The 26,581-nt window shown below is 41.4% G+C and overlaps 2 protein-coding genes across 4 annotated transcripts in view; both read left to right on the top strand.

Moving 5' to 3' along the window:
• Positions 1 to 12,994, top strand: part of LOC111216865 (mitogen-activated protein kinase kinase kinase kinase 5-like) — a 36,387-nt gene extending 23,393 nt beyond the window's left edge. For both annotated transcript variants that reach the window (XM_022738501.1, XM_022738500.1), the window contains 23 exons: positions 969 to 1,031; positions 1,364 to 1,445; positions 2,558 to 2,674; positions 2,960 to 3,041; positions 3,487 to 3,539; positions 4,480 to 4,526; positions 4,611 to 4,655; positions 5,182 to 5,199; positions 5,289 to 5,328; positions 5,999 to 6,149; positions 6,722 to 6,822; positions 7,119 to 7,160; positions 7,685 to 7,763; positions 7,860 to 7,936; positions 8,220 to 8,280; positions 8,764 to 8,866; positions 8,999 to 9,057; positions 9,337 to 9,440; positions 10,334 to 10,511; positions 10,679 to 10,747; positions 11,543 to 11,635; positions 11,718 to 11,844; positions 12,311 to 12,994. In XM_022738501.1, the coding sequence (XP_022594222.1) occupies positions 969 to 1,031; positions 1,364 to 1,445; positions 2,558 to 2,674; positions 2,960 to 3,041; positions 3,487 to 3,539; positions 4,480 to 4,526; positions 4,611 to 4,655; positions 5,182 to 5,199; positions 5,289 to 5,328; positions 5,999 to 6,149; positions 6,722 to 6,822; positions 7,119 to 7,160; positions 7,685 to 7,763; positions 7,860 to 7,936; positions 8,220 to 8,280; positions 8,764 to 8,866; positions 8,999 to 9,057; positions 9,337 to 9,440; positions 10,334 to 10,511; positions 10,679 to 10,747; positions 11,543 to 11,635; positions 11,718 to 11,844; positions 12,311 to 12,407 (1,888 nt within the window). In that variant the 3' untranslated portion in view covers positions 12,408 to 12,994. The remainder of the gene's footprint in view (positions 1 to 968; positions 1,032 to 1,363; positions 1,446 to 2,557; positions 2,675 to 2,959; positions 3,042 to 3,486; positions 3,540 to 4,479; positions 4,527 to 4,610; positions 4,656 to 5,181; positions 5,200 to 5,288; positions 5,329 to 5,998; positions 6,150 to 6,721; positions 6,823 to 7,118; positions 7,161 to 7,684; positions 7,764 to 7,859; positions 7,937 to 8,219; positions 8,281 to 8,763; positions 8,867 to 8,998; positions 9,058 to 9,336; positions 9,441 to 10,333; positions 10,512 to 10,678; positions 10,748 to 11,542; positions 11,636 to 11,717; positions 11,845 to 12,310) is intronic.
• A 1,042-nt stretch (positions 12,995 to 14,036) lies between these two features.
• Positions 14,037 to 26,055, top strand: LOC111216871 (WD repeat-containing protein 20-like). Of its 2 annotated transcripts, XM_022738509.1 has the most exons (5): positions 14,037 to 14,160; positions 14,302 to 14,447; positions 17,300 to 17,482; positions 18,247 to 19,656; positions 20,553 to 26,055. In XM_022738509.1, exons 1-5 carry the CDS (start codon positions 14,037 to 14,039, stop codon positions 20,598 to 20,600), a joined length of 1,911 nt encoding a protein of 636 aa, XP_022594230.1. In that variant the 3' UTR covers positions 20,601 to 26,055. The 2 variants fall into 2 exon arrangements, with proteins under 2 accessions (XP_022594230.1, XP_022594229.1); XM_022738508.1 differs by having other exon boundaries at positions 14,037 to 14,447.
• Positions 26,056 to 26,581: the final 526 nt, after the last annotated feature.

Here is a 26,581-nt window from a genome sequence, read left to right as displayed (position 1 = left end):
ACTTCTAATATTGTAATATCCCATTTAATTCTAATATAAATGACCAATAAAACCTGGGCCCTGTTGGAGTTCACCTACACCCGCAGCCCCCACCCTTTGCAGACCCTCTGAATTATTTACATTAAAGGGTCGGTTCAATGACAAAATATGTAATATTTTCTCACTTACCTCTGGTTTTACTTGTCCAAGTTTTGAGATAACATTTCTGAGATTTCTGCTGCCACCCAGGTACAGTGGAAATTAATTAAAAAAAAAAAAAAGTTTAATTTGTGCTGCTGATAGTGATGGAAAATTACACATAAAATTTCAACACCTCTCTCTAGAAAGGGTCCCTTACTCTGGATAATGAGCAGTTTTCAGACGAACAATTTCATCAGTAGAAAGTAGTTCCACAAAAAATGCTAACATTAATGTTCATAACAGTAAACATTGTTCAGTTCAAATCTGGCAGATGATAAGAAGAGACCAGGACCACTTTGTGTTAACTGTCTGCGTCTTTATTGTTTACTGCTCCTTTGGACAGACCTGCACATACTGATTGATTGCATTTCTGCCATAAAAGACCCATGAAGAAATCTATTCTGCCTTGATCCCTGTCACAATCACGCACACACCAAAAATATTTGTGAAACATATTCACATGCTACACTCAAAAACTTGTGTTTCCCCATGCGTGTGGACACTTGCATGCAAAGTCCTGTAATTAAACACATTCCCGCCCATGCTGATTGGTTTTGTTATCTTTCAAAGAAAACAAACAACAATGTTTCCACCACCCACACGTCCGGCAAACGGATGTTCATGCATGCTATCGCCCAGTCACACAAACACCTTCCTCACTCTGCCAAATGAAACACACTATAGTTATGGTCCAGCCCACAAACTATATACATGTATGTGACATCATGCACATAATTTAACACATGCAGATTCTTGTTGATTGTGGTCAACTCTGTCATTTTCTGCAGCGTCCTGTTTCTCATGTCCAAGAGCGGCTACCAGCCTCCGAAACTGAAAGACAAGTCCAAATGGTAAATAAAAACTATTATAACTATTATAAAATATATTATATTTTTTCATTTAAACATGGGAGCAATTTTTTCCTACAGTATCAATCAGTCTGTTATGATCAGGTGCAGTTTTCTGGTCTTGTATATTTGTTTTCTCAGTGTATGTTACATAATAAGAGGAAATAAAAGCAAGCACACAAGTACCTTCAACTGGTGTATCAATATGAACTGATAAAAAGGATCTAAATACAATCAATTCTTTATGTCTGTATACTGTATGTATTTATGAAGAACTGTATGTAGATTTTTTTTTTCTATTTATAAAATGCTGCCAACATATCTCCTGTCTGCAGGTCGTCCAATTTTTATAACTTTGTCAAGGCCATGTTGGTGAGGAACCCGAAGAAGAGACCCAGCGCCTCCAAGATGCTCTCGGTCAGTATTTCTCACAAAATCTTCTCTTTAAGTTTATATAGTGTCGTTTCTGCATGGAGTTGACTGATCAGTTGAGCCAGAGAGACTGACAGACTGTGAATGTTTAAGAGAAGACCAGCTGTCAGTTGAAGGTCGTAACTACTGATTAAAGCTCATACATTCTCACATTATTTTGAAAATGTAGTAATGCTGATTTGTGAGGGGCAGTTGGAAAGAGGATATTACAGCTTAAAAGCTATTTTTTTTATAATAATTTATCAAAAGACAATATGACAGGGTTTGCCCGTGGTGAGAATCTGCAGCTACCCTTGACTTTAAGGAGCTTCATAGTGAGTTTTGGCTCATCGTTCAGCTGTCCGGCTCACAACTTTACTGTTTTGGCTCCAAACCAAAGTTAGTGTTCCTCTGTAACTGCTGGATCTTTAAACGTCCCATGGAGTATAAAGGTAGATGTCCATGTGTTGTTTGATTATAAAGCAGGTCTAGGTTCTATATTAATACTCTGAAAGTATCAAAGCCTCAGTCCACAGAGAAATGCACACAGCCTGTATTCAGAGACTGAGCCTTAAAACCAGCTGTAAGGACTTCTGTAACTTTGTGATGTCACAACAAGCAGTCACTGCTCTAAGCCATGCCCCAAGCCCCACCCACCTGGACCCACCATTCAATCTTGCAGGATTTGGTTTCTCTGAGTGTTTACCTGAAATCGGCTCAGGGCCTCCTCTCTTCTGATTGGCTCACCGACCTGTTGTTACCAGAGCTCCAGAGAGAAGCCTGAGAGAGGAGATGTAGAACTACACTCAGATGGTTTTTGGTTCTTAAAAAAACAAATATATCTTCTTATGGATAAACACTTCAAATACAACACTGGAAAAGTGTCAAATATGGGACTTTTAAATGAACAAGTCAAACAAGTTGTCAACAAATTGTTTCTGCTGCCTCCATGTGGCCAAAAACTATTATTTACCGGACTGAGCTGGTGTTGACCACTGCACTGCTGTTAACAGTCTTCTTCCTCCAGTTATCTGCTGTTTCTGTTAATCTGTGCTCACTGTCTCTTTCTCCATTCTTTGTGTCCTGTGTCTCTTCTCTACCTCATCCCCTCTCTGCAGCACACATTTTTGACCCAGCAGTGCCTGAACCAGGAGCTGACCCTGGACCTGCTGGAGAAGTTCTGCCACCCTGAGAAACTGAAGACCTGCCTGATGTCGGAGGACGAGGACATGGAGGTCTTAACCAGATTCTTATCAAAACTTTCTTTGATAAATTGAGATTAGACTCTTGGAAGATATGAGGAATCTGTTTATGTCATGATGAATTGCTGATTAGTCAAAAAAGATATTCAATCTATTATTTCAGTCTATTATTTCCATTTTAAATAAATACATTTAAATAAATTAAAGGGATTTTCCACTTTTGGTGAGTCTAATTTCATTTCACATTATAAATTAGCTGTAAAATAAAATTTTCTAACTGGTGGTGGGGTTAACCATAGGTTTTGTTGTTGATTTAAGGTGGCAGTTCCAGGATCTTTAAGGAGGATCCAGTCAATCAACAAACACAACCGGGCAGAGAGGACAAACTCTGACATAAGCTGTAAGAAAACACACATGCTGTCACTACAAGCCTTCATGTTTTTATATCATTTTGTCACATTTTTTTTCAAATATTCTCTGCCAGAAATATTTTCTTTTTCAAATCTTACTCTTCATCTGGCGAGGAAAACATGCTTTAATTTGCTAAAGCAAAAATGCACTTCTGCAGCTTTCTGCACTTAACTTTTGGAAATATTACCTCACCAAAAGCACAGGAAACATATGCAATATACAGTCTGTGTATACAGTACATTTGTTTCAGCCGTGTTGCTCACTATATTTTAGATGATAAAAATGCAGGTGAAAGAATGAAAATTTATTCTGCCTTTGCTCTTCTTTAAGTTTCTCTGAGTAAGACATTGTGGACAGTGGCTGAAATGTTATGACATTAATTATTAATGTGGAAAGTGTCAGTGTGTTATATTGTTTTACTTGTGTTTGCTCAGTGGAACAGATTTACACTCAGAGGCCTGTGAGGAAAGATTCGCCAAATGTAACGGTAAGCTTATGACACATTTAATGATACATTTCATTATCTATACATTACATACTTACAAACAACTTACTACATATTTATATGTGCATACAAACAAAACATGCATATAGTCAAACATATATACAAAGATATGTGTATATATTTGTACTGTATGTTGAGTATGAACATACAGTACATACTTATACATACAGTAAAAACCTGTATATACATATTATTGTGTATGTATATATGTGCATACGAGCAAACATACTGCAAACATACACTTAGTGCATGAGGTGCCCTGTACATAGGGCACAGATAGTGATGTGTCCAGTCTGTCTTTATCTCTGTTAGTATTTCAAAATAAATATTTCCTTTTTTCACATTGGTGGTATCACAGTTTGTAAAAAGTCAACATTGCTGATACTGGGAAAGGCAGACCATAATTAACAGTGATTCACTCTTGTGTTATGTCCCGTAAATGTCAAGAAGGAGTGCAGGACTCATCAGAGGTGAACTTTGTGTGCAGGAATCCCCATTCGTTTGCTCCATTGGGGTCTCAAATTTATCATTATATTTATCATAAGCCAAACAAAACAATTAACTTAACACAACACGAGGTGACCGTGCTTTTCAGGCCGTGGCACCGAAACTATAGACTGCTCTGCCCCTATCCTTGCGATCCATAGACATCTGCGACACCTTGAAGCAGCTGAAAAACATTTTATTCACACAGGCTTTTGGTTAGTCTGTCTGAATTCCTCCTCCATTTTATTTTGTTGCTTTTTATTCATTGTGTTGCTTTTTATGGTCCTATTTCTTTGTCTTTAACTTTTGTACTTTTTATGATGTAAAGCACATTGTGATTTTCTGTGATCTTTGTGACTGTGGAGTTCTTGTTTTATACATCTCTAAACTGTTAACCTCTTTTAACATATTGGTAATGTCATGTGTTTTTTTACAGTTAAGACCTTCACTAGGATCAGCTGGCAGTAGCAAGAGTCCAGTGAGGTAACTGGATGACAGATCAGTCAGAGACATGGAGTCACATTAAACAGTAAAATATTGAACCTCTTTGTTCTCTTTCTCTCTCAGGGATGAGGACACAGAATCAGATGATGACTATGATGATGTGGATATGTAAGAAAACCTCACACAATGTTACCAAATCCACATTTAACAAAACACCACAGCTTACGAATGACTCATTCCAAAACACCACGGTAGCCTGAATTTAAACTGTTATGTAATGATCACAGCTAATTGAATGTCAAATATTTGCTCATTTGCTGAAGCTTAGGACCTGAGCCCCTCAGAAATATTTGAGAGTGCGTTTGACTTTTGCCAGCAGTCATTACCTGCACCAAGGAGTTTATGTATTCACCCATTTGTCAGCCTCATTACGCAAAAACTGTTGATCTGTTTCACACCAAACTTGGTGGAGAGGCGGGGCGTGGGCCAGAGAAGATCCAGATCATTTACTATGAATTTGAATTTTTTCCTCTGAAGTCTGGTGTATGTTGTTTGACATTGGCCTTGGTGGAGGTCTGCGCTGTCTGATGGCCTTCTAGTTTTCTCATGTTTTTCTCTTTATATACAATCAAGCCTATGCAATAATTTCAATAGACTGCATTGACACCGTCTCTTTGTCTTTTGTCCACCTCAGCCCTACGATAGCCACAAGGTAAGATGAATAAACACAAACTCACATGTGTATTAATGTGTATTTGCATCATTTACCCATCACTGAAGCAACTGTCTCTCTGCCAACAGTGACATAGCTGATGAAACCCCGCCTCCACTTCCTCCAAAGGTGATTACTGAGTGGACAGGGAAAAAATGTGTTTGTGTATTTATTACAGAGCAATGTCTTTTAAGACAAAGCCTTCTTAAAAGTTCTTCTGCATGCTATTTACATCGTTATCATATTATCATGAAGTCATTTTTGGTTTTAACAGTTATAGGTAGGTAGGTAGGTAGGTAGGTAGGTAGATAGATAGATAGATAGATAGATAGATAGATAGATAGATAGATAGATAGATAGATAGATATGCGAAGGCTGAAATTTGAATGTCAGGTTTCACAATGAAAAGTACCTTTCTCCACATATGTTCATTAATTTTTCAGAGGTTGTGCTACATTTATTAACACATTCCTGAATGAGTGACAATATATATGCATTTATATTATATTAGTATTAAATATTAGTTAGTATGTTATCTGACTGTTAATTAGTAGTTTATTGTGTTAACTGGAAAACATTACTCAGTTAATAGTTTATACACTTTATCACTGTATGATGAAAATAATGTCCAAGATCAGGATAGCTAATGAACCCTGGAGCATGTCAAACCTCTTCCCGCTGTGCCATGTGTAATTGTTTTGGATAAGAACATTGGGCAGTTTACACTATTTAAGATGTAAAGACATTCAATATTCAGTCGGTTTACAAAAAATATTGTTTTATGTTTCCGTGTTTGCAGCCTAAAGCACGCACCAGCTCAGAGGAAAGCATGGCGGGAGAAGATGAGCGGGCAAGGAAACCATGCTCCCTGTACGCCACCGCCCTTCTCAGGACCTCCAGTGGGACGCACGTCCGACCTACGCCCCAACCACGATCCTCACGACACTCAGGTGAGCTGCCTCACCTTTATACTGTACCGAAGAGGCACAGTACTGAAGGAAGGAATGGCCCATATACACAATATAGAAGTCAACTTGAATATGTTTTTTTTCTTTGCAATATTTGCAATGTTTACACAATAACAGCAAAAACAACAAGCTTGATTCTCAACCAACAGAAAATAAGCTCCCCAGCACTGAGTCAGTATAAACATGATGCTTTAATATTGTTCAAACACCATATTATATCCTGATGATTTAAAGCAAAAGTTGTATGTTATATGATATATTCTATACTCTTCAGACAACTTTAATGTACTGGACTGACTAATTGATCCAAAGGTCTGATCAGGACAGCACTGCAGGGTATTCAAACCAGTATTCAAGATTGTGCTTTATTAAACAGGAAATATTTCAGGAGTTAGTTTGTCCAGTTTCCTCCTCAGCCATCACCCTCACATACACAACTACTGTATGGAGAAAAATGACTAATAATCAGTCCAGAAAGTTCAACTACAGAACAACTTTTTCATTTGAATGCAGTATTACTTTTCTTATTGTATGTTTATGTGTGTGTGGTTCAGACCCTATGTCCTTACCCGTCCAGTTGAATGACAACCCACTGGACCTCCTTCCTCCAGAGCTTCCTCCTAAAGGCATACGCAGACGGCAACCCCCGTCAAAGGTAGAACAACAGATAAAACTGAAAAGAGATTTACTGTATTTTTCCTTTTTTTTTTTTTTGTACTTAGCACTACTGTGTCTGAGATCATCTGTTCACAGTCTACTATTGTGAGTGTTGTGTGGTAGAAATATTCCCACAAGACACATGACCTTCTTTGAGAGAGTAGAGGTGAAATTCAGGGATCAGCTCCGGTGTAACTGAAACAAAATGTTTAGTTTATGGTTGAGATTTACTTCTCTCCTCCATCTTGATGTGTCCTGACACGCTCATCATTGACTTTTTCTTTTTGTTCTCAGGACCCCGCTGAGTGCGTCAGCCCTGTCATGAAGAAACCTCCTGTGAGTTTCTGTTGCTTTGCCACAAGTTCTCCTCCCTTCATATCAAACTCCACTGCTGGGTGTCTGAGATGTGGGGTGATGTTTGATGTTTTCAGACTGTCACGCACTTGTGTACAGCATCGTACCCAAGGGAAACAGCTATTCTAATTCAGCAGGCTCCATATTTATTATTATATGTTGAGTTTAAGATTATGAGGTTGGATCTTGAAGTTGTGATGCCAGCAGATAAAACTGTTGTGTAATATCAGTCTTTGTAAATATTAATCAACAGGTTTTTTTCTATAATTTCACTCCTTGATAAGCCTGTTGTCTTAAAACTGATAATGTTCTCACCTCATTGACCTTTACCATTAAAACAGCAATCGTTTTCTAGGACTACTGCCTGTGTTTATCTGCAGATAAAGCAGAAATATACATTTAATCTGGTATAAGAGATCATGTAGTGGTTTGAAGTTGTATCACTGATACAAACGACTGTAGAGAGGCCAAAGTGAATAATTGAACGTCTTCCCCTGTCTTTCCAGGTCTACTTTAAAAAGATCTTCCATGGCTGCCCTCTTAAAATAAACTGTTCCACCACCTGGGAAAACCCAACTAACAAAGGTTGTATCATTGAAGAAAGCACACAGTTAATTCTCTGCTCTGCTTTATCTTCTTATCTGTCTGACCAGCCTGTGTCTCTTCTCTTCTCCTCCTCAGACCAGCATCTGATCCTGGGGGCAGAGGAAGGGATCTATACTCTTAACCTCAACAGCTCAGAGGCCACAATGGAACTGGTAGGATCTTTATCTTTACTACAGATCAATCTGTGGGTTGTAAACAAGGAGAGAGAGGAGATTGAAGTGAGCCCCAAAATTATTCTGGCAAAACTCTGGGTCTGGTTAAGTTGGTAATGTCTTTCCGGCCAATTTCTCACCCCTTTGTTTGTTGTGACAGTTGATTAGAAAATTTCTCACAAAAGGCAAAAAACACTTGAAAATCCATTAATGTGTTTTTGAAAGAGACACTGCAGCTGTAAGGTAGCAAAGAATGAATGGATGTCTTCTCTTTCTCTTTCAGTTGTATCCCGGGAAGTGTACATGGGTCTACACCATTAATAACGTTCTCATGTCTGTATCAGGTAAATGAATAAACTGTTCATTAAGAATTAGCTGTTTGTCTCTATTCCATGGGGGCTTCCTGAAAAAACATCTCGCTGGAATTTAAAGAACATATTGAGGAGCTGCTACGAAAGCAGAGGACATGTTTTAATTAACAGGTCAAAGGATTTCTGACCGTCTGCTGTGACCCTTGATGTATTATCTAACTGGCTTAGCAACAGTAGCTAGCTTTAAAAACCACATTAAGATGTCAGTAGGCAAGAGACCAACTCTACACATTAATGCTGCTAAAACAGAGCCATTCAGTGCTCATCATGCTTGCATGTTTTCTGCACATTTACATGGATTAAATACTAAGTCAGGTGGTTTGGAGCCGTAGTTCGGAGCGTGAGTGTTTGTGTGTCTTCTTGTGTTCACCCTGTGAAAGCTGCAGTCCTCTGAGAATCAACAGGGAGAAGCAAAGAAGACAAACTTTCAAACTGCCTCTGATTCTGTGTTGACAGGTAAATCACTGCAGCTTCACTCCCATTCGCTGAAGGAGTTGTATGAACAGGCTCGGAAAGACCAGAGGATGGTTGCCTTGCCGACTCACAGACTGTTACCTAGGTAACACTGGACTCGCTGCATTTCATTTTGTGTCTCTCTCCCTCCCCTGTTTGATTTGAAAAGTTTGTCTCAAAAAACTTACCAACATCTGTTCATGCCAATCAAAAACTGAATTATCTGTTTTATCTTCAGGAAATATGCAGTGACGTGTAAAATACCCGATACAAAAGGCTGCAAGACCTGCTCAGTTGGTGAGACCAAATACTGCATTATGGCAAAAAAAAGTCATGTTTTTTATGTCTGTGCAGAGGCCGTTGTACATATTAAATTTACACATCAATTTCCTGCAAGTAGTGAAATAGTGTCTGTGTGTGTGTCCAGATATAGTTTAGATAGTTGGTGTGGTGAAGCAAAATTACCTGCACACTAGTTTGTGAATTTAAAGTACAGTAGACAGAGATTCCTGCAGATTCCCATACAATTCAGAGAGATGACCAACGAAAACGTGTATCCTGTCTCGTCTCATGTAGCAGGTAGCATGCAGAGAGGCTGTGTGTTCCTGTGCTGTGCTCTGGAGTCCAGTGTGGTGCTGCTGCAGTGGTACGAGCCCATGCACAAGTTCATGCTCATTAAGGTATGAGTATAAAAAAAAAGCATTCTCTACTCTAATGTTTTAGTCCTCAGGAAAGAAAAAGTGAACCAGTTTATTTAGGTTAAAAGGTGTAAATGTGTAAACATGACAGGAAGGAAGTGTGGCTGTCAGAGTGTGGCTGTCAGAGTTCCCCTGTAGAGTCTAAACAAAAAGAGAGGTTTTCCAACCCAGAGGTTTCTGAGATTTTATTTGACATCAGTGTTAATGTGGCAGAACATTGCAGAAGCAACACAACATTAAGCTTCTTCTAACGGTCCATGAATTGTAAAAAGCAGGGTCTGTGTTCTATAAAAATGCATTTTCATGTATAATTACCAGCCTTTCTCCTCCTGTAAAGTTCACAATGGTTTTTCCGCTGTCTTGAAGGTTATATATTAAAAGATTGAGTAAAAAGAGCAGAGGAATTACATACTGTAATGCAGGAAGACCCATGGATAATAAATAGGATGTACACTGTGAAAACGCAACAAAAATTATGTGTAAATTGAGATGATGTATGGTGTGATGCCATGGGCTCCTCTTTGTTACTTGTCTGACTTTTACAGTAGTTTTTACCATTTTTATTGGACTGTGAACACTGACAGCAGCTAATAACATGACTGCTGCCAGCGAAATAAAGTATTTTATTGTCACCATTAAATTTATGAGTTAGCTTTAGCCCTTTGACCATAAAGTGGTAATGGTTTTGGGAATAGACTCACTGATGTCCTCAGCTACACACCATGCTGTGGCTGAAATGTTGCAGGTTTAAGTGTCCTTGAACAAACTCACTGCTGTGTTCGCTGCCCTCTTGAGATGAAAAACCACAGCTAATTACCCGAAGACAATTTAAAGGAGATTACTTCACTTACACCTTTCCTCTTTCATGCATGCAGCATTTTGACTTCCCCCTGCCCAACCCTCTGCGGGTGTTTGAGATGGTTGTGGCACCCCAGCAAGAGTACCCGCTGGTGTGTATCGGTGTGTCTCGGGGGTCCAGCCCCAGTCTGCCAGTCAGTGTAGAATACATGAACCTCAACTCCAACACGTCCTGGTTCACCAGCATTGGCCTGGGTAAGTTGGTACTGCATTATTATATGTAAAACTGAAGGGGCTACAAATGCAACATCATGATCTGAATTCCCAGCCAGTCTTCTGCATTTTACATCTCACACCATTGTTTTTGTTGTTGCTGATGATGATGCTGTGGTGTCTGTGTTTGTGTGTGTGTTTTCTTGCAGAGAAACCTTGTCCAGACGTTGTGCAAGTAAACCAGTTGGACAGCAGCTCACTGCTCGTCCTCTTGGAAAGTAAGTAATGCAAGTTTCTTTTAACACGTCTCATTAATATTTGACTGACTATACAGAATACTTTTCATACATTATACAGAGATACACATAACAACACAAATATCTCTACATTATCGCCCAGTCCAATATATCTGAGCTGAGTTCACACTGAACATTATCAGCTTCACAGAAAGACCCTTTGCTACACGAATAATGTGTCAAGTTGCATTAGATTGTACAGGTTTGTTCATATAATGTGTCCACTCCCAACATACTGGAGATAACACTCACTCTGTTATGGCACAGTATATCACAGTATTATGAAACTCTGTCTATTATGGTATTACTAGGTTGAATTTTTTGTCATCAATCATCAAGCTACATGATGGGAAATACCAAAAAAAATTATGTTATTGGTGTTTATTCTTAAACATGTTTACATTTTAATATGGACAATTACGTAACCAGATGAAAAGGCAGTTGTTCTTCAACAGGAAGACCCCAGGGGTTCTGATGTTAAAACTACATCTTTAGGACTACAAGAGTTCAGATAAAGGCTGTGCAAGTATGGATCCAGCCACAGTCATGGGCAGATGTGATCTGGATGAGAAACAAAGTGTATTCAGAGATTGTGAAGTTGTGAAGTTCAGGTGTTGGTTTGTTCCACGGTGTGTACAGAGACTTTCAGCTCTGCCCATAACTGTGCTGATGGGATCTATAATAGTGTGTAAACTCTATGCTATGTTTTTTCTATGTTCTGTCTGATCCATACTGATGTAGCTGCTGATAATCCAACACTAAGTCTCTCCTCCACAGAGTCAGTACATATAGTTGATCTGAAGGGGGAGCTGAAGAGCAACAGGCCCGTGACAAATGAGACCACCTTCTCTCGTGATGTTGAGTCTATAGGTGAGAAGATTCAGTCACAACCCAGTGATGGTTCATTTTGTAGATGATTACATCTTAGCACTGACTCTGTCTGTCTGTCCAGTGTATTTTGAGGACACGCTGTTGGCAGTGTGGCGTCACGGCTGGCAGAGGAGAGGGCAAAGTTTCACTGAGGTGCTGGAGGAAACCACTGACCACAGGAAGATCTACAGATTGGTGCAGTCAGACAGGTACAGACTGTCTTCACTCATTGCTGTGGTGTTAAATGTCTGGGGGCTTATATTTCTGCAGGTGGTGCTGTTTTCTTTGTCTGTTCAGACACGGCGGCTTTTGTTGCTGCTGCCAACTAATAAGCTCAGCTCAGCTTCTGTTTATTACAAACAATTGGGAAATGCAAAACACATCACTCTGTACACAGCAGAGAACCCCCCCACCCCCCACACTGCACTTAAACCAAAGTATCCAGCAGACAAACATTTTGAGCTGATGATGGTGCTGCAGGATAAGTCAGAGGCTCACCACAGTTATTACCATGGGCAGGAAAATGAATGAGACCCCTAGCCATTCATAATTTACATCAGATTAACATTGTTATGGTGCATCCCATGTTTACTACCATTAAGATTTTCATTGCGTGTAAGCAGGTTTTCAATTCTAGATATTTGTGCTTGACAACCTGTGACCTTCTCACTGCAGGATGGTCATTTTGGAGACACATCAGACTGAGGACCAGTCAGGCCTGTCCAACTTGTACGTCCTGGAAATTGCTGAGAATTACGTCATGCTGCCCTGACTCTCCTTCCTGCTGGCATAGGGCATCATGGGAAAGTCCCAACTCCACTTCCATATGAATGCCTCTACCCAGGATTTGCAGCATTCAGCGGGAGGATAATGGACAATTGGGCAGCGACATTTGTTTATCATCATCTGTCACCATTAACTTTGATGGGCATGGATGCGTCACTGCTACAGTGTTTTATTTTCTAATGGGAGATGAATGTCAGGAGGATGTAATGGAAGGATGTTGCAGATTCATACTGGCCTGAGATGATTGATGTGTTGTAGCCTTTATCCCTCAATCTGGGGGGAGTGTGCTCTTATTTATGCTCATTTCTACTTGATTTGTGAGATGCAGAACAATCTCTAGAATCTAGACAGCTGAGAATGAAGGGAGGTTGTCCTCTAAAACAAAAGTGTCTACTTTCTCCTGCCACAGTATTGTTGATCACAGAAGCAGCTGAAATATATGGCTTTTGAATGATACCATATACAAGAATATAGGACTGGAGCAGAGCAGCACTGCTGTTGCTTGTTTTTCTTATGTCAGTGTTGGATCAAAGATACACACTTCTTACTGCCCTTACACTGTAATAAAGTTAATTAACACAAGATGAGGTGAACTGTATTGACCTTGGATCATCTTACTCAAATCCCAACAGCAGTGAATCCTTTCTTCACTGCTTTATGGAAAAGCAAAGAAGGAGATTAGCGGGCACAGGTTGTACTTGAGCTACAGAAATCTGTCATCCTCATGTTGAACTGCTGAATGTAAAACAGGCGTCTGAAGACAAATATAGGGGCATAAGGGTGTTGGGCAAACGACAAATTTGAATTTAAATATAGTAAATAATATTTGCATCTAATTGCAAGCCGCTGCATTCCGTTTTAGAGTGCGCATTACACCTCCTTAATTTTAATTCATTTATTCGGGAAAGCAATTTTCTTTTTAATATTAAACAGCTCAGTGCGAGCATGACACTGTCAGATTTCTGCAATTCAAATGAAGCCATCTCTGGTGGCGCTGATCTCTTTCCATAAAAAGACGCCGAGTAATTACATATTGCGTTTTAAAGAGGCACCAGCAAAACTTTACGCCCCGAGAGCAACAGAGTTGTTTCATGAGGGCGGGGCTTTGAAGGAGCACACATGATTCTATACCATGTCTTTACGGTGGTCCTGTTGGGTGTCACTGGGAGGTTAAATGAGGGGTAAATCACACAAGCTGTCCAGGGCTGGATGCCCTCTCTTTACCCCCGACACATTTGCGGGAGTGCGCAGTGCCTAGCCGGGCCAGCAGCAGCAGCAGCAACAGCAGCAGCAGCGGCAGCAGCAGTCGACGCATCATCACACGTACTTTACGCACACTGGATGAGCAGAGGCAGAGACCGGTGGAGGATGATGCTTACGCCGGCTCAGAAGGGCTTTCTCTCTGGGTTTATTTACCAGGTAGCAGCGGTATGGTCGCCGGTGCTGGTGTAAAATGCACTGGAGCAAACCGGGTGTGCTGGTCGGCCTAGCTGAGCTCGGCTGCTGCTGCTCGCCCTCGCCTCATCTCCCATTTCTATTCTAGTACTTTTTTATTGCACCGTTATTATTTCCAGGTCAAAATCTCAGTTTCCTGTGCGGCTTGTTTGTACTAAAAATGGCCGGAGATGGCGGCGCTCTGAAGGATATCAATGAGATTAAATCCCAGTTCCGGACCAGAGAGGGTTTCTACAAGCTGCTCACCCTCTCGGACTCGCAGCAGCGGGGCGGGCTGCCGCGGGGTCCGTCCGCCGGAGCCACGCTGGGCCCCGGGCCTGGACCCGGTCCGATACCCGGCGGAGGGGTCGGGCTGCTGCAGGGGCCCGGGGCTGCCGCCGCAGCTGCTGCCGCCGCCGCCGCCTCCTCTTCTTCGAATGCCGCAGCCAACTCCTCTCCGGCGGGCTTTCTCCCGCCGGTCCGGGTCTCTATGGTCAAGCTGCAGCCCGAAGACCCGGGCGAGGAGTCAGAACGGGTGTGCTTCAACATCGGCAGGGAGCTGTATTTTTACACATACACCAACATCAAGAAGGTGAGTCTGTTCTTCCCCTCCTCTCTTGGCCAGAATGACAGATTGGTTGGTCAGGCTTAGCCTAGCGTGCTAGCCTGCACTGCTAATTTGATGCTGTTAGCTCGTATTTCGTCATCTTTTTAAACCGAGCCTCTTTGGCTGCTGGTGCTGGACAGAGCTGGTGAACATGCACATATATAATTTCTATTTGTTATGCAATGCAAAATGGAGAGGCGGATAATTTGGCTGAGTAGACAGTGAATGGTGCATCATCCAGACGGATGCACTGTGTCTGTGGACGCTACAGGAGGGCAACTGTGTTACTACACGAGCAGGAAGCAGCCTGAAAGGCTCTGACAGCACAACACTCCCTTCACTGCATTTTCATCTGAAACCATGTGAACTAAAGGCTGTTTATTCTCTCTGCAGTACCCAGTACTATTAAGAATCTCTGCTGCTAGTCCTCAAATCATGTTTGGAGCAGCTGTAACTACTCATATTGAAGGGGGTATTGCAAGGTGAATTAGTCACCAGCAGATGGTTTGCAGTTTATTTTAATACTGAAAACCATGTATATCACTCACTGCATCACAGACTTTACTGTCTCCCTGTCCCTTTATGGAATAAATGATGTATTATCATTAAAAGTCAGAATTCAGTGTAGAAATGATGTAAGACTTTTATTGCCAATGCTTTTAATCTAATTCGTTAACAAAATTACTGCTCATATATGACAGACATGACATTTTGAGCCAGCTGTTTTTCTTGATTAGACACCTGACGTGATGGAAGCAGTAGTGTCTGTATTTGTCCCCCAGTTTCTCCTTACAGAGCATGTTTTTAGCATCACTAACATTCAAGAAATCCAAGGATTTTTGTAGGGAGCTGAAACTGCTTGCAGCTAGCTGTACTACCTGCTTCATTAAGAGGAATGCTAATAACCCATTTAGGAGGAACTGGAGGACAAATGTAAAAAGCTTCTCCTCCTCTAACGTGACACGGATCAATGAAGGAAAATGTTGTAACTGAGCACATTTTAAAATGTCATGGCCTCTGTTTCACTGCACACCATCAGTCACACCTTCAAATTCATCATTTTCTCTTCTCTGGGTCATAATAAAATTACTCTGCAAGTACCACTACTGCAGTTAATTTGACAGGACTTTTTGTCATATTACTTATGCAGCTGTGTGTAGATGGCTAAATGGCTGATGCAGTATTCAGACTCACATGGTTTTCTGCAGGAAATCACATGCAAACATATTCATATGCAACTGACAGTTAAGATACATATCACAATCAATATACTGTACATTCAGCATTTAGTCAGGACGTGCATTCAGGCAGCATGACGTGCAGTAAATTACACCCCACATCCTCAAAATTCAGGGATCCCCAATCTTCCTTATGTAAGGGAACCTCAAGAGGAGTGTGAACTCAGTCTTCCCCGCTGAAGAGTGAATGATTTATCAGTGTATTTGTAGGTGAAATTACATTAATATAGAAAAAATAGGGATGCCAATATAAGTTTTCCTTTCCCAATACTGACTCTGATACCTGAACTCAGTGTGTCTGCCGATAGCGAGTACTGATCTAATACCTGTCATGAAGTCATATACCAAAACTGCTTCATAAGGTAATTATTGGTGCTGATACCAATCTGTTGCGTGACTAATAGAGGTCAAACAATTATTCGATGTATTCGTTAATTTATCATCAGAAAATTAATCGGTTGTTCAGTCATTTTTAAGCAAAAATGCTTCACAGTCTCAGGTTCATCTTGTCCAGTGTGATGACGTAATCTATTTCTTTGTCCCATATGACAGTAAACTGAGTATATCAGGGGTATGGACTTTTGGTCAGATTAAATGAGACATTTGAAGATGTCACCCTTTGGCTCTGGGAAATGGTAACAGGCAATTTCCGCTATTTTCTAACCAACAATTAATTGATTCATCAAGATTAGTAGAGTAGATTAATCGGTAATGAAAATTATGGGTTGTTGCAGTCCAAATATCTAATAATCTCTAATAATAGTCTTGTGCATAATGTGTTATTTTATGATGAAGTGTTGTAAGTTATTATTTGGGTGTTCCTGCTTTGCCTACGTTTCCCAGTCAGAATGTTTTTATTGATTTGCACATCACAGACACCCACTGCTGTCTTTTTTTGGCTGAATTTGGTTGAAAATGTTTTTTTTAAGACGTCTACATTGCGTACAGCAGCATTTCAGTGACTGTATTTCAGTATGAAGCAGGTCTTCAGCTTCACCTGTTTCGCTTCACCAAGGCAGCCTGTCTCTATCCTTTAAGTCTAAATGATGATGAGTACGTTCTTTCCCTTTGTGTTTAGTTAGTGTCATGGTTTGTGGTGAAACCATGTATGTTTGAGTCTTGACAATAAGGACTAGCTACAGTGTAATCCACAATGACTCCAGCAAACCCTCAGAGATCAGGTGTGACCTTCCAGTGTACTGTTGGTGGGCAGACCAATAACATCAGCGTCTCTGAATCTTCCTGTATGGAGTTCTCCCTATGTGATTGTTGAATGTCTGAGCACAAAGTAGCTTTTGACAGACACTTTCATTCTGACACTAAAATCTGACGTTTACTGCTGATCTCTTGGATAGATGAAAGATGTTTTTCTATTAAACTCTGTTGTAGCTGCTGTGAAAATATCTCAGTGTAACATTTTGTCGTCCATGTGTGATGATCATTTGTTTTAGTGTAGCTCCTTGCTTTCAGATGAATCCCCCGGGATACATAACACCAGATCTGAACGTGCCTGAAACTCAGTTTGTGGTGCTTCGCTCTACTTGGCTGATGTCTTGCTCGTGCATCATGGTTTTCTTTTTCCACTTTGTCTGTCTGCAGGCTGTAGACCTCAGTAAGCCAATAGACAAGAGAATCTACAAGGGGACTCAGCCAACGTGTCACGACTTCAACCAGTACTCTGCCACAGCAGAGAGTGTAGCTCTCATCGTGGGTTTCTCAGCTGGACAAGTCCAGTATCTCGACCCCATCAAGAAGGAAACCAGTAAACTCTTCAATGAGGAGGTATTATACTTGTCTGCATATGTCTGCATATTTTAGCTTCCTCTGTGTTGTGGCCAGTGTTGCAGCTCCTTGTGTTACTGCAATTAGAGCCCGCTATAAAATCACAGAAGTAATTTGTCATCCTCTGTATCAATTTTTATGCCCTGCTGTGATGTAGCCTAGAATTTCAGACTCTGTCTTCTGTGTTTGTCCCTCTAACACGCTTTGTCATTTTCACACTTTTTCTGCGTCTTCTGAACTGGCTCTTTCTGTTTAATGGGATTTTCTTTAATGGGATTCCCAATTAAATTTAGGAGAATGGGGGTGTAAGTGTGCACTACTGCATGCAGACGTTGTGTTGGCATGTCTGCTGAGTCTGTTCACCTCCCTGGGATTTGCTTCTCTAAATCTTTTCTTTCTTCATCTTCCACTCCCCTGGTTTTCTCTCTTTATTGGTTTCAGTCTCTCTGCTTCCGGCTCATGCTTGTTTCTTGACCCCTATGGACTCTCTCACTTCCCATGCTTCCCTTCTGCGTTTAGTTTTTTCAGATCATGCGTTTTGCTAGCAATGATGTGATTTTATCTATCTATCTATCCACATAACCCCCCCAAAAATCAAGGTATTGCTTATATTATATTTCACCTCTGTTATTCTTGTGTCACCAATTCCCCTGAGTCTACTCTACTTCCTGTTCCTTCTTTCCCATTTTCACCCAAATCTGTCCCCTTATCTTTCTGTCTTCCTCTCCTTCCCTCCACTTCCCCTCCCCTGTCCTGTTTTCCAGAGGTTGATAGACAAATCCAAGGTGACGTGTCTAAAATGGCTTCCCAAGTCGGAGAACCTGTTCCTGGCCTCCCATGCCAGTGGCCACCTCTACCTCTACAACGTGGACCACCCCTGCGGCACCACGGCCCCACAGTACTCTCTGCTGCGGCAGGGTGAAGGCTTTGCTGTCTACGCTTGCAAAACCAAGACGCCTCGCAACCCGCTGCTGAGATGGGCCGTGGGTGAGGGAGGACTCAACGAGTTTGCTTTCTCCCCGGATGGCGTGCATGTGGCGTGTGTGGGGCAGGACGGCTGCCTGCGCGTCTTCCACTTTGACTCGATGGAGCTGCAGGGGGTGATGAAGAGCTACTTTGGCGGACTGCTGTGCGTATCATGGAGCCCTGATGGGAAATACCTCGCCACAGGCGGAGAGGACGACCTGGTTACTGTCTGGTCATTTGCAGAAAGCAGAGTGGTGGCGAGGGGGCACGGCCACAAGTCCTGGGTCAATGTGGTGGCATTTGACCCGTTCACAACCTCCCTGGAAGATGATGAGCCTATGGAGCTTAGCGGCAGCGAGGAGGACCTCCACCAGGGGGCGCAAAACAACTCCATGCACTTCGGCCGGGTTCGAACAAGCAGCACGTTGTCGCGTCTTTCTCGACACAGCTCTAAAGGTGGCGGTTCGGCATCGGTCACGTACCGGTTTGGCTCGGTGGGGCAGGACACTCAGTTCTGTCTGTGGGACCTGACGGATGACGTGTTGTACCCGCGCCTGCCGCTGTCCCGCGCCTTTACTAACACTTTTGGTCCCTCACTAGCCAACTCTGGCAGCGGGGGGGTCAACAGCACCTCAGGAGTGGGAGGAAGTGGAGGGGTTGAGGGGCACCATCACCCACCCAACACCAACACCGGCACCTCCAACCCACCAACACTCCCCTTACCGCTCCCTCGCTCCCTCTCACGCTCCAACTCTCTGCCCCACCCCGCCGTGGCAAACACCTCCAAGAGCCAGGGTGCCTCAGAGGGCGGCGGGGGAGGCGGAGGAGGCGGAGGGAGCAGCGGCGGAGGAAACAGCACCCCATTCAGCATCGGCCGCTTTGCCACGCTGTCGCTCCAGGAGCGCAAGTCGGACAAGTCCGGAGGCAGTGGTGGGGTGGAGAAGGAGCACAAGCGGTACCACAGCCTGGGCAACATCAGCAAAAGCAACGACAAGATCAACGTGGCGCCGAGGAGCAACCGGCTGGACGCTGCTAAGGTCCTGGGCACCACTCTGTGCCCACGCATGCATGAGGTGCCGCTGCTGGAGCCGCTGGTGTGCAAGAAGATTGCACACGAGAGGCTGACCGTCCTGGTGTTCATGGACGACTGCATCATCACGGCCTGCCAAGAGGGTCTCATCTGCACCTGGGCACGGCCGGGGAAGGCGGTACGTCTGCAGTCAACTCTGTCATTAGAAAATCACCGGATCATCAAAGACATCGATACAATTATTTTCATTATTAAAGATGAATCATGTTGATTGTTTTCTTTGATTTATCATTTAGTTGATTAAATGTCAGTAAATTGTGACAAAAGTGCCCATCACAAGTCCTCAGAGCCCAAAGTGACGACTTTGTTGTTTAAAGATATTTAAATATACAAAGAAAATTCTCACATTCTAGAAGCTGGAACCATAGAGGGCTTTGCTCCCTTACATGCAATTAACTATCAAAATTGTTGTTGAATACATTTTAACCAATTAAGTTAAAACACAATGATGAAGACAATGCAAACAGACCAGATGAGGAGAACCGAACCTGCTTTATGTCCAGTTGTGTTGGATGTGTAGCTGAAGCGTGACTGAAATATTACACATTTTATTTTTCCTACAACGATTTTTACATTTCTGAATGCTCCTTTTCAGTCTCATATTTAGTTACTCAAAATAAGTGGAGGATTTCACCCATGGAATTGGGTCATTCTGCTTTTCTCTAATGTGGTTTTACTTATTTCAGGACATTCATTAGGAAATGTTAATTAGCCTCCTTACTATTAGTTGTTAGTTTAATATTACTGCTTTGTCAGTAAAACTAAGCTCAGTAAAATTCTGCTTGCAAGTTTATTTCCCTGCAGCTCAGTATCAGTTTGTTTTGAGCAGATTTTTCAGTCTGCACCTCCTTGAAAAGCTAAATAGATGAGTCAACAGTTGGAGAGGATTTCACCTCCCTTCTCCTCGGCAACAACGGCTTTTTATCTTCCTGCACTTTAAGGTGAAGTATAGATTTTCTTAGTCTGATTGTCCCTGGACTCTAACTATGTTTTTTCTTTGTGTCTCTCATTCAGAACTTGACAGCACAGAACGGGAACTCTCCGAGTGGCACAGTAGTATAGCTGGAGGAGAAGCTTTGCACTCATCCCTTCCTCCATCTCCTCCCCTGTTCTTCATCCTCCTCTCCCTATCTGTCATCCTCCCCATTGATTCTCAAAAATATCACATCGTACCCAACCTACAACTGCAGTATTATACCTTCACTATAACTCTCTATACATGCTCTGACCCAAAACCTGTTCCCCATTGATTTTACTCTCACGGCGGCCAAGGTTTCCAGGGAAACACTTCTGAAACTAACATTACTTCAACAGATTTCTGAAGCTCTCAATTAAGACTTAATAGTTAAAAAGTTAGCTGGCAATTCGAGAACAATTACAAATACTTGAATATAGCAAAGATGCTAGCTAGCGCATAAGCTAGTAAGCCATTAGTTTTGCTCAGACAAGGTTCTAGTAGCTACCAACAGTGGACCATATATACAACATGGCCGAAAGTACGTGGACACCTCTTTGGTCTGGAGCTGTTTTTCACAGTTTGGTGTGTAAACTCTTGACTGTCCCATCCAACACCTCTGAGATGAACTGGGAGTGAGCAGACTGTGAACCAGATGTTATCACCCGACATCAGTGTTGGACCTCACTAATGCTCTTGAATGTGAGCAAATCCCTGCAGCCAGGTACCAAAGTCCTAGCCTTTCCAGAAGAGTGGAGGCTGTTCCAGCAGCAGATTAAAGCCTGTGGTTGATGTTCAGCAATCACATATGGGTGATGTCCTGCTCACTCCCGTCCACATACTTTTGGCCATATAATATACTTAAAACTTGAACCGTGATTCTTATCTGTCCTACAGCAGCAACAGTAATAATATTTTTAGTACTTTGTTCAAAATTCAAATGTTATGACTTAGTCGCTCTTATTAACAAAATTTAGATCCACAGCAGCTCTACCTTGCCATTTATAAAATGTTGTTTTCATCTCCCAAAAACCGGAAACAAATATTTTGAGCATGCTGTAACCTCAGATTTATAGGGCAGCATTTATTCCTTTACATTTGTGGTAAGAAATTTGAAAAGCTAAACGTTGATGGGTTGTCAGTGGGAAGTAAGCGCTACACTGTACTTGGTCTTCAGGAAGAGTTTCCCATCTCATGCCACCATGGGAATAAAGTTTATTTAATAAAGTTTATTCCCGGTGCTTCAGCCCGTCTGCTTTCACCTCACCCCTCCATGTTTTACTGCAGAAAGACTGCATCAAACAAATCAGTTTTCCTCTCTGTGTGTTACCCTGAGGCAACGAGGAGCGAACGGCAGGCCAGGCTCAGTCTGCATTTGTTCTTCAGCCCACCTTCATCCAAACCCTCCCCTCTCCCCTTCATGTAAAAGACACTGCAAAAGCCACGGCCATTGTATTTAAGTTATTTATTTTATCACAAGACTGTGTAGTAATTTATACTGTAAATACTGAAAATACTCTATAAATAGAAAAAGGACAAACGTGTATGGAAATAATGACTTGACAGCAAGGAAGCGAAGAAAAAGCAGGAAAGATGAAGAATATTAATATATGAAGATCCTTCTATTGTACATAGCAACCACAGTTAAAAATTGAATGTCTGCTGTTTTAGGGAACTTGAAGATGTCAATGTGTTTTTATTTCGTGTGATAGAGTTTCTCCAGTTTGTCCCTGAAAGTGAGCTGGGTTTAATCCGTCAGCGGAGGCGGAAGCATTTCGGGTCCAGTATGACTTTTCAGAAAGACCGACCCGGGTCGAGCACAGAGAGCAATCTTCAAAGGGGCTGCTGGCTGTACATTTCAGCTGCCTGTCCGAGTTAGTAGGTCCAAATAATACAAACAGCAACAAAAATAACCTGCTCACGAACAAACACACACCGTTGCACATTCCAAACGTAACACACACACACATACATACATACACACACCAACACACACACACACCCAATCCCCTTATGGTGTAGCATCATATATACTGTGTCTTGGACTCCATTCCTGTTGCACCTGAATTGCCTCTTGCAAGAATTTGCACATACAATAAATCCACAGTCCATCCTGAGTTGCCATGGCTGACATTAGAGGGTGTTATTGTCTTGTTTGATCTGATCTCTGTGCAGAAACAGCTCCCATAACCCACCATTTACTGGATACAGAGGATCTAATAGGTGTGCATCTTGAGAGGAAACGGCGCTATGTCCAGATAAGATTACAGTTACATTTGTTTGAAATCAGAAATTGCCTCTGCAGGGGTTGGGTATCATTTAGACTGATTCTAACTCTGGTGCTTATTAACTCTTTGTTCAGATTCCTGGCACATCATTTGACCAGATATGGTCTGTCTGCCATAAACCTGCCAGAAGGTATTTGGTGATTATTTTTGGTTAAAAGGTCAAATGAAAAAAAAAGAAAACCTTCTCATATTGGCACGCACAAGTTCAGTGTTTGCAGTTTTACCTTTGTTTAACTGGAAATACGTGCAAAGATGAGCTGATTTTGACGCATTATAAATATGACAGGGGACATGGATGCTGTATCATATTAGACAGACCTCTTCAAATGATAACCAGGTTAAATATCCATTTTGCTTTAAACATCATTATCCAGTCTGACTGTGCTCATGTCACCTGATTTCTGTTTGGGAGGGGTTGTTATTTTTGCTCTAACTGACATACAGTATCTGTCAATAGAGAAGCTGCAGTAGCAGCTGCTTGGAGCAGTCAATGTTTTTTTATGTCTGTCCCAGTTTAAGAGTTATAACTGATGCTAGCAGCAAGGGATGGCATCGTCTGTCTGTCCGTTGGTCGGGCAATTCACCACTTTGGTTGAGACTGAAAATGAACAACTATGCCATGAATGACTTAATCCGCTGTGAGATGGTGCACACCCCTGAGGTGCACACCCCTGTCCACCATGATGTAAACATGATACTTACTGTATGTTATTAGATCCAAATGTTTTAAGGATTTGATATGAGGAATTGGAAAAGGACGTTTAATAACAAACTATTATTAAATTGTTATAAATTTGGAACAGGTTTGAATTCACAGTCAGTGAGAGTCGGTACCCCACTCGCCCTGGTTGATAGTCAACACGTCTGCATGCCAAACTGATTCTGTCCACTTCTTAACATTAAACCAGACACAAAGGGCTGCTGAGGTGTTTCTGAACAGGATCGATGTCTTTTGTATTGTTTTTTTGTTTTTACTTTGTTTTGTTTTTTTTCCTTTTGCATGCCTCTTATTTTGGGCCATAACAAACTACTGACTCCTGTCTTACATGTGTGATGTCTCAAAGCCAACTGAAGCAGTATTTTTTTTATCAGCGTTGTCTTTTTTCTTTTCCTGTGCGTGTGTGTGTGCGTGCGTGTGCATGCATGCGTGCGTGTGTGTGTGTGTGTGTGTGTGATTTATAGAGTTACCTGTCTGACAATACATCCTATAAATAGCAGAGCTACTTCCAGGGCTGCAGGATCCAGGGTTATGCCCTTGGAGCAACAGACAAACCACCAGTTCCCTTGCGGTGTGTTTGAAACGGTGTAAGGGTATTGTTGCAGCCCATATACTCACTTTTGTTGTCATAGCAACAGCATTTCTTACCGAGTGTATCTCGAACGCCCTCATGGGTTTTAGGGTTCAGTCTTGGCTGTAAGGCTAAATGAATGCTTCAGATGTTAAAGGAACAGTTCACCACACGATGAAAATGATCCATCTCGACCTTCTCCTGAAATACTGAAGTACAGGCGGACAAAAGTTTGAATTTCAGGTTGTGCAGCTTAATCCAAGTATTTTATAGCCTCGTTTTTTGGTCCACTGTCTAATGTTTACTATTGTTATACCATCTATTTTAATGCAAGTATGCAAGACATAATCAGGATGTATTGTATTTGAATAAGGGAACTCACAGTATACAGCACTGTAGAGGATTGTCTGTGAGTTTCGGTTTAATCTTTTTCAGCCATAAAGCACTTGGCTTCTGCTGCACAAGCTGTTTGAAGGAACTTCAATGTGACTTTTTAGTCTTCTGACAGAGAGATGTAAAACTTGTGTGTGAACTTCCATAGTTTAAGAGAAGACCCGGGTGAAATACAAGAGACAACTGACTGAGAAGACAGTAACTAAACTCATTTCTAATTGTTTTTTAATATTTCTTATTTACGTGCTAAATTTGTGAGGCCTCTACAAATTTTCCAAGACACTAAAAAAACAAAAGAGGTGTATGAAGGATGATCGTCCTGCTCCTGAACTGAAGGGCTAAAATAGAAGTGACTGCAGATGTGAAGAGATTGGTTGGCATCGATCACTGACCCTTTGCTTGTATGTTTGTATTTTGCACTCAAAGATTATCAATCAAACTTTTCAGAAAAATAAGAGAAAAGTTTTCCCACAGAGTATATGTTTTTTGTTTTTTTGTGTACAATCTCATAAAAACCTTCCACTAACATCACTATTTGACATTTTGAAGCCATGACGTTTTTAAGCTAATGTTAGCGTAGGTTAATCATGCAGAGAACATGACACAAACACACAGGCTGCAGTAGATGGTAGGATGATGATGATGATGATGATGATGATGATTACAGTGAAGGCCGATGTAAAAAGATGAGTGAGGATCCTGCTTCATTAAATGCTGTCCTTCACGCCATTTCCAAAAGAAACAAACAAAACAAATATTACTTTAACACTCACTATTGTAAACTGTGTTAAGAGTATTAGCAATTTGTCATCCAATGATTTAAGTGACTTTCTGTGATTTGTAACCACAATGAGTTTGAACTTAGTCCTGAGAAAGACATGTTTGGATCTTTCAGATGGACTCTGAGCATTTAGCCTCATTTTGGAGCAGATATATTTCTGGTTTCCAGAGCTAACTGAGAGGTGAAGTGTAAGTGAAAAAAAAGCTTTGATCAAAGGAACAGCTGTAGCTCCACACAGCTGACAGCTGCAACCTGAGTAAATTCAATAATTCACCTCTCACCTCTACAAATCCTTGTGTCCAGGCTGTTGACAAGCAGAAAGTACCAAAATAACCAGTGCCGTGTCAAGTGAGACAAGAACCTGGGCCAACACAATGCTGAAATGCTGAAAAATAACAGTTGAATGAACTAAAAACTCTGCCAGTGTTTTCCTCCTAACGCCTTTTTCTGCACAGAAGCAACTCAAGCATTCAGAACCAAGCGAATCCCTCCAAACATGCTCACTTTTTTATTTGACATTTCAGTCTGAAGGAAGACAAACAGACACTGTTTAAAGGCCTGTCATTTTTACATTGTTTTTCTTATTTCCCGCTGTGTGTATGTGTGTGTGCAAAATGTGTATGTGTAAAATATGCATTCTCCATTATCACCATACAGTTGCCACATGCATGGACCGACACACACACACACACACACACACAGCATCAGACACGCTTTCACACACTTCATGCCTGTTCTGGTGGAAGTTATAACGGCAGAATGACGTCACTGTATCTGGTTTGTATATGGAGATCTGTTATTAAAATGTTAAAGCTGAAACAGTCTCGTCTGGTTTTCTGTGTGTGGGTCCTGTGTGGTTGAGCTCTGAGCTGCAGCTGGACCGATATAGATCCAGATTGTCCATGTCCATGTCCATGTTCTTATTGATCATTATAATAACATTACACTGGTTGAATATTGTTAATTCTGTCAATTTGATGAAGCTTCCCCCACAACCACAGCCACAGAGAAATAAGATGTAAAAGCTTGAGTATTTCACATTTTACTTATTTTTAAACTATTCATTATTGTTATGAGTTATGCTTTATAATATGTGTGTAGAGAAACCAGTGCGTGTTTGTGTTAAAACAATTTCATTGGAGAGTTTTGGTGTAAATACTGTTTCAGATTCTTCTGCAGGAAAAAGCTGCTTCAAATTCAATTGGCACAAAATATGAAATATAACCACTTTATTCACTTAGTAAGTGAATCTGTAGTGAATATAAAGAGGAATATCAAAGGGCCATATCTGTGGTTTTGAATTTAGCCCTATAAAAACAAACTTTACATTAGAGCTA

Source organism: Seriola dumerili, unplaced genomic scaffold (assembly GCF_002260705.1).
Source record: "Seriola dumerili isolate Sdu_G_001 unplaced genomic scaffold, Sdu_1.0 BDQW01000036.1, whole genome shotgun sequence".
NCBI classification, from domain to species: Eukaryota; Metazoa; Chordata; class Actinopteri; order Carangiformes; family Carangidae; genus Seriola; species Seriola dumerili.
The sequence above is the reverse complement of the archived record's forward strand: the minus strand, read 5'-3'. Positions and strand labels throughout refer to the sequence as shown.

Coding starts and splice junctions, on each gene's coding strand:
- LOC111216871 (XM_022738508.1), top strand. CDS start 14,037: ATGGCCGGAGATGGCGGCGCTCTGAAGGATATCAATGAGATTAAATCC. Junction 14,448..17,299: donor CATACACCAACATCAAGAAG/GTGAGTCTGTTC, acceptor GTCTGTCTGCAG/GCTGTAGACCTCAGTAAGCC. Junction 17,483..18,246: donor GTAAACTCTTCAATGAGGAG/GTATTATACTTG, acceptor CCTGTTTTCCAG/AGGTTGATAGACAAATCCAA.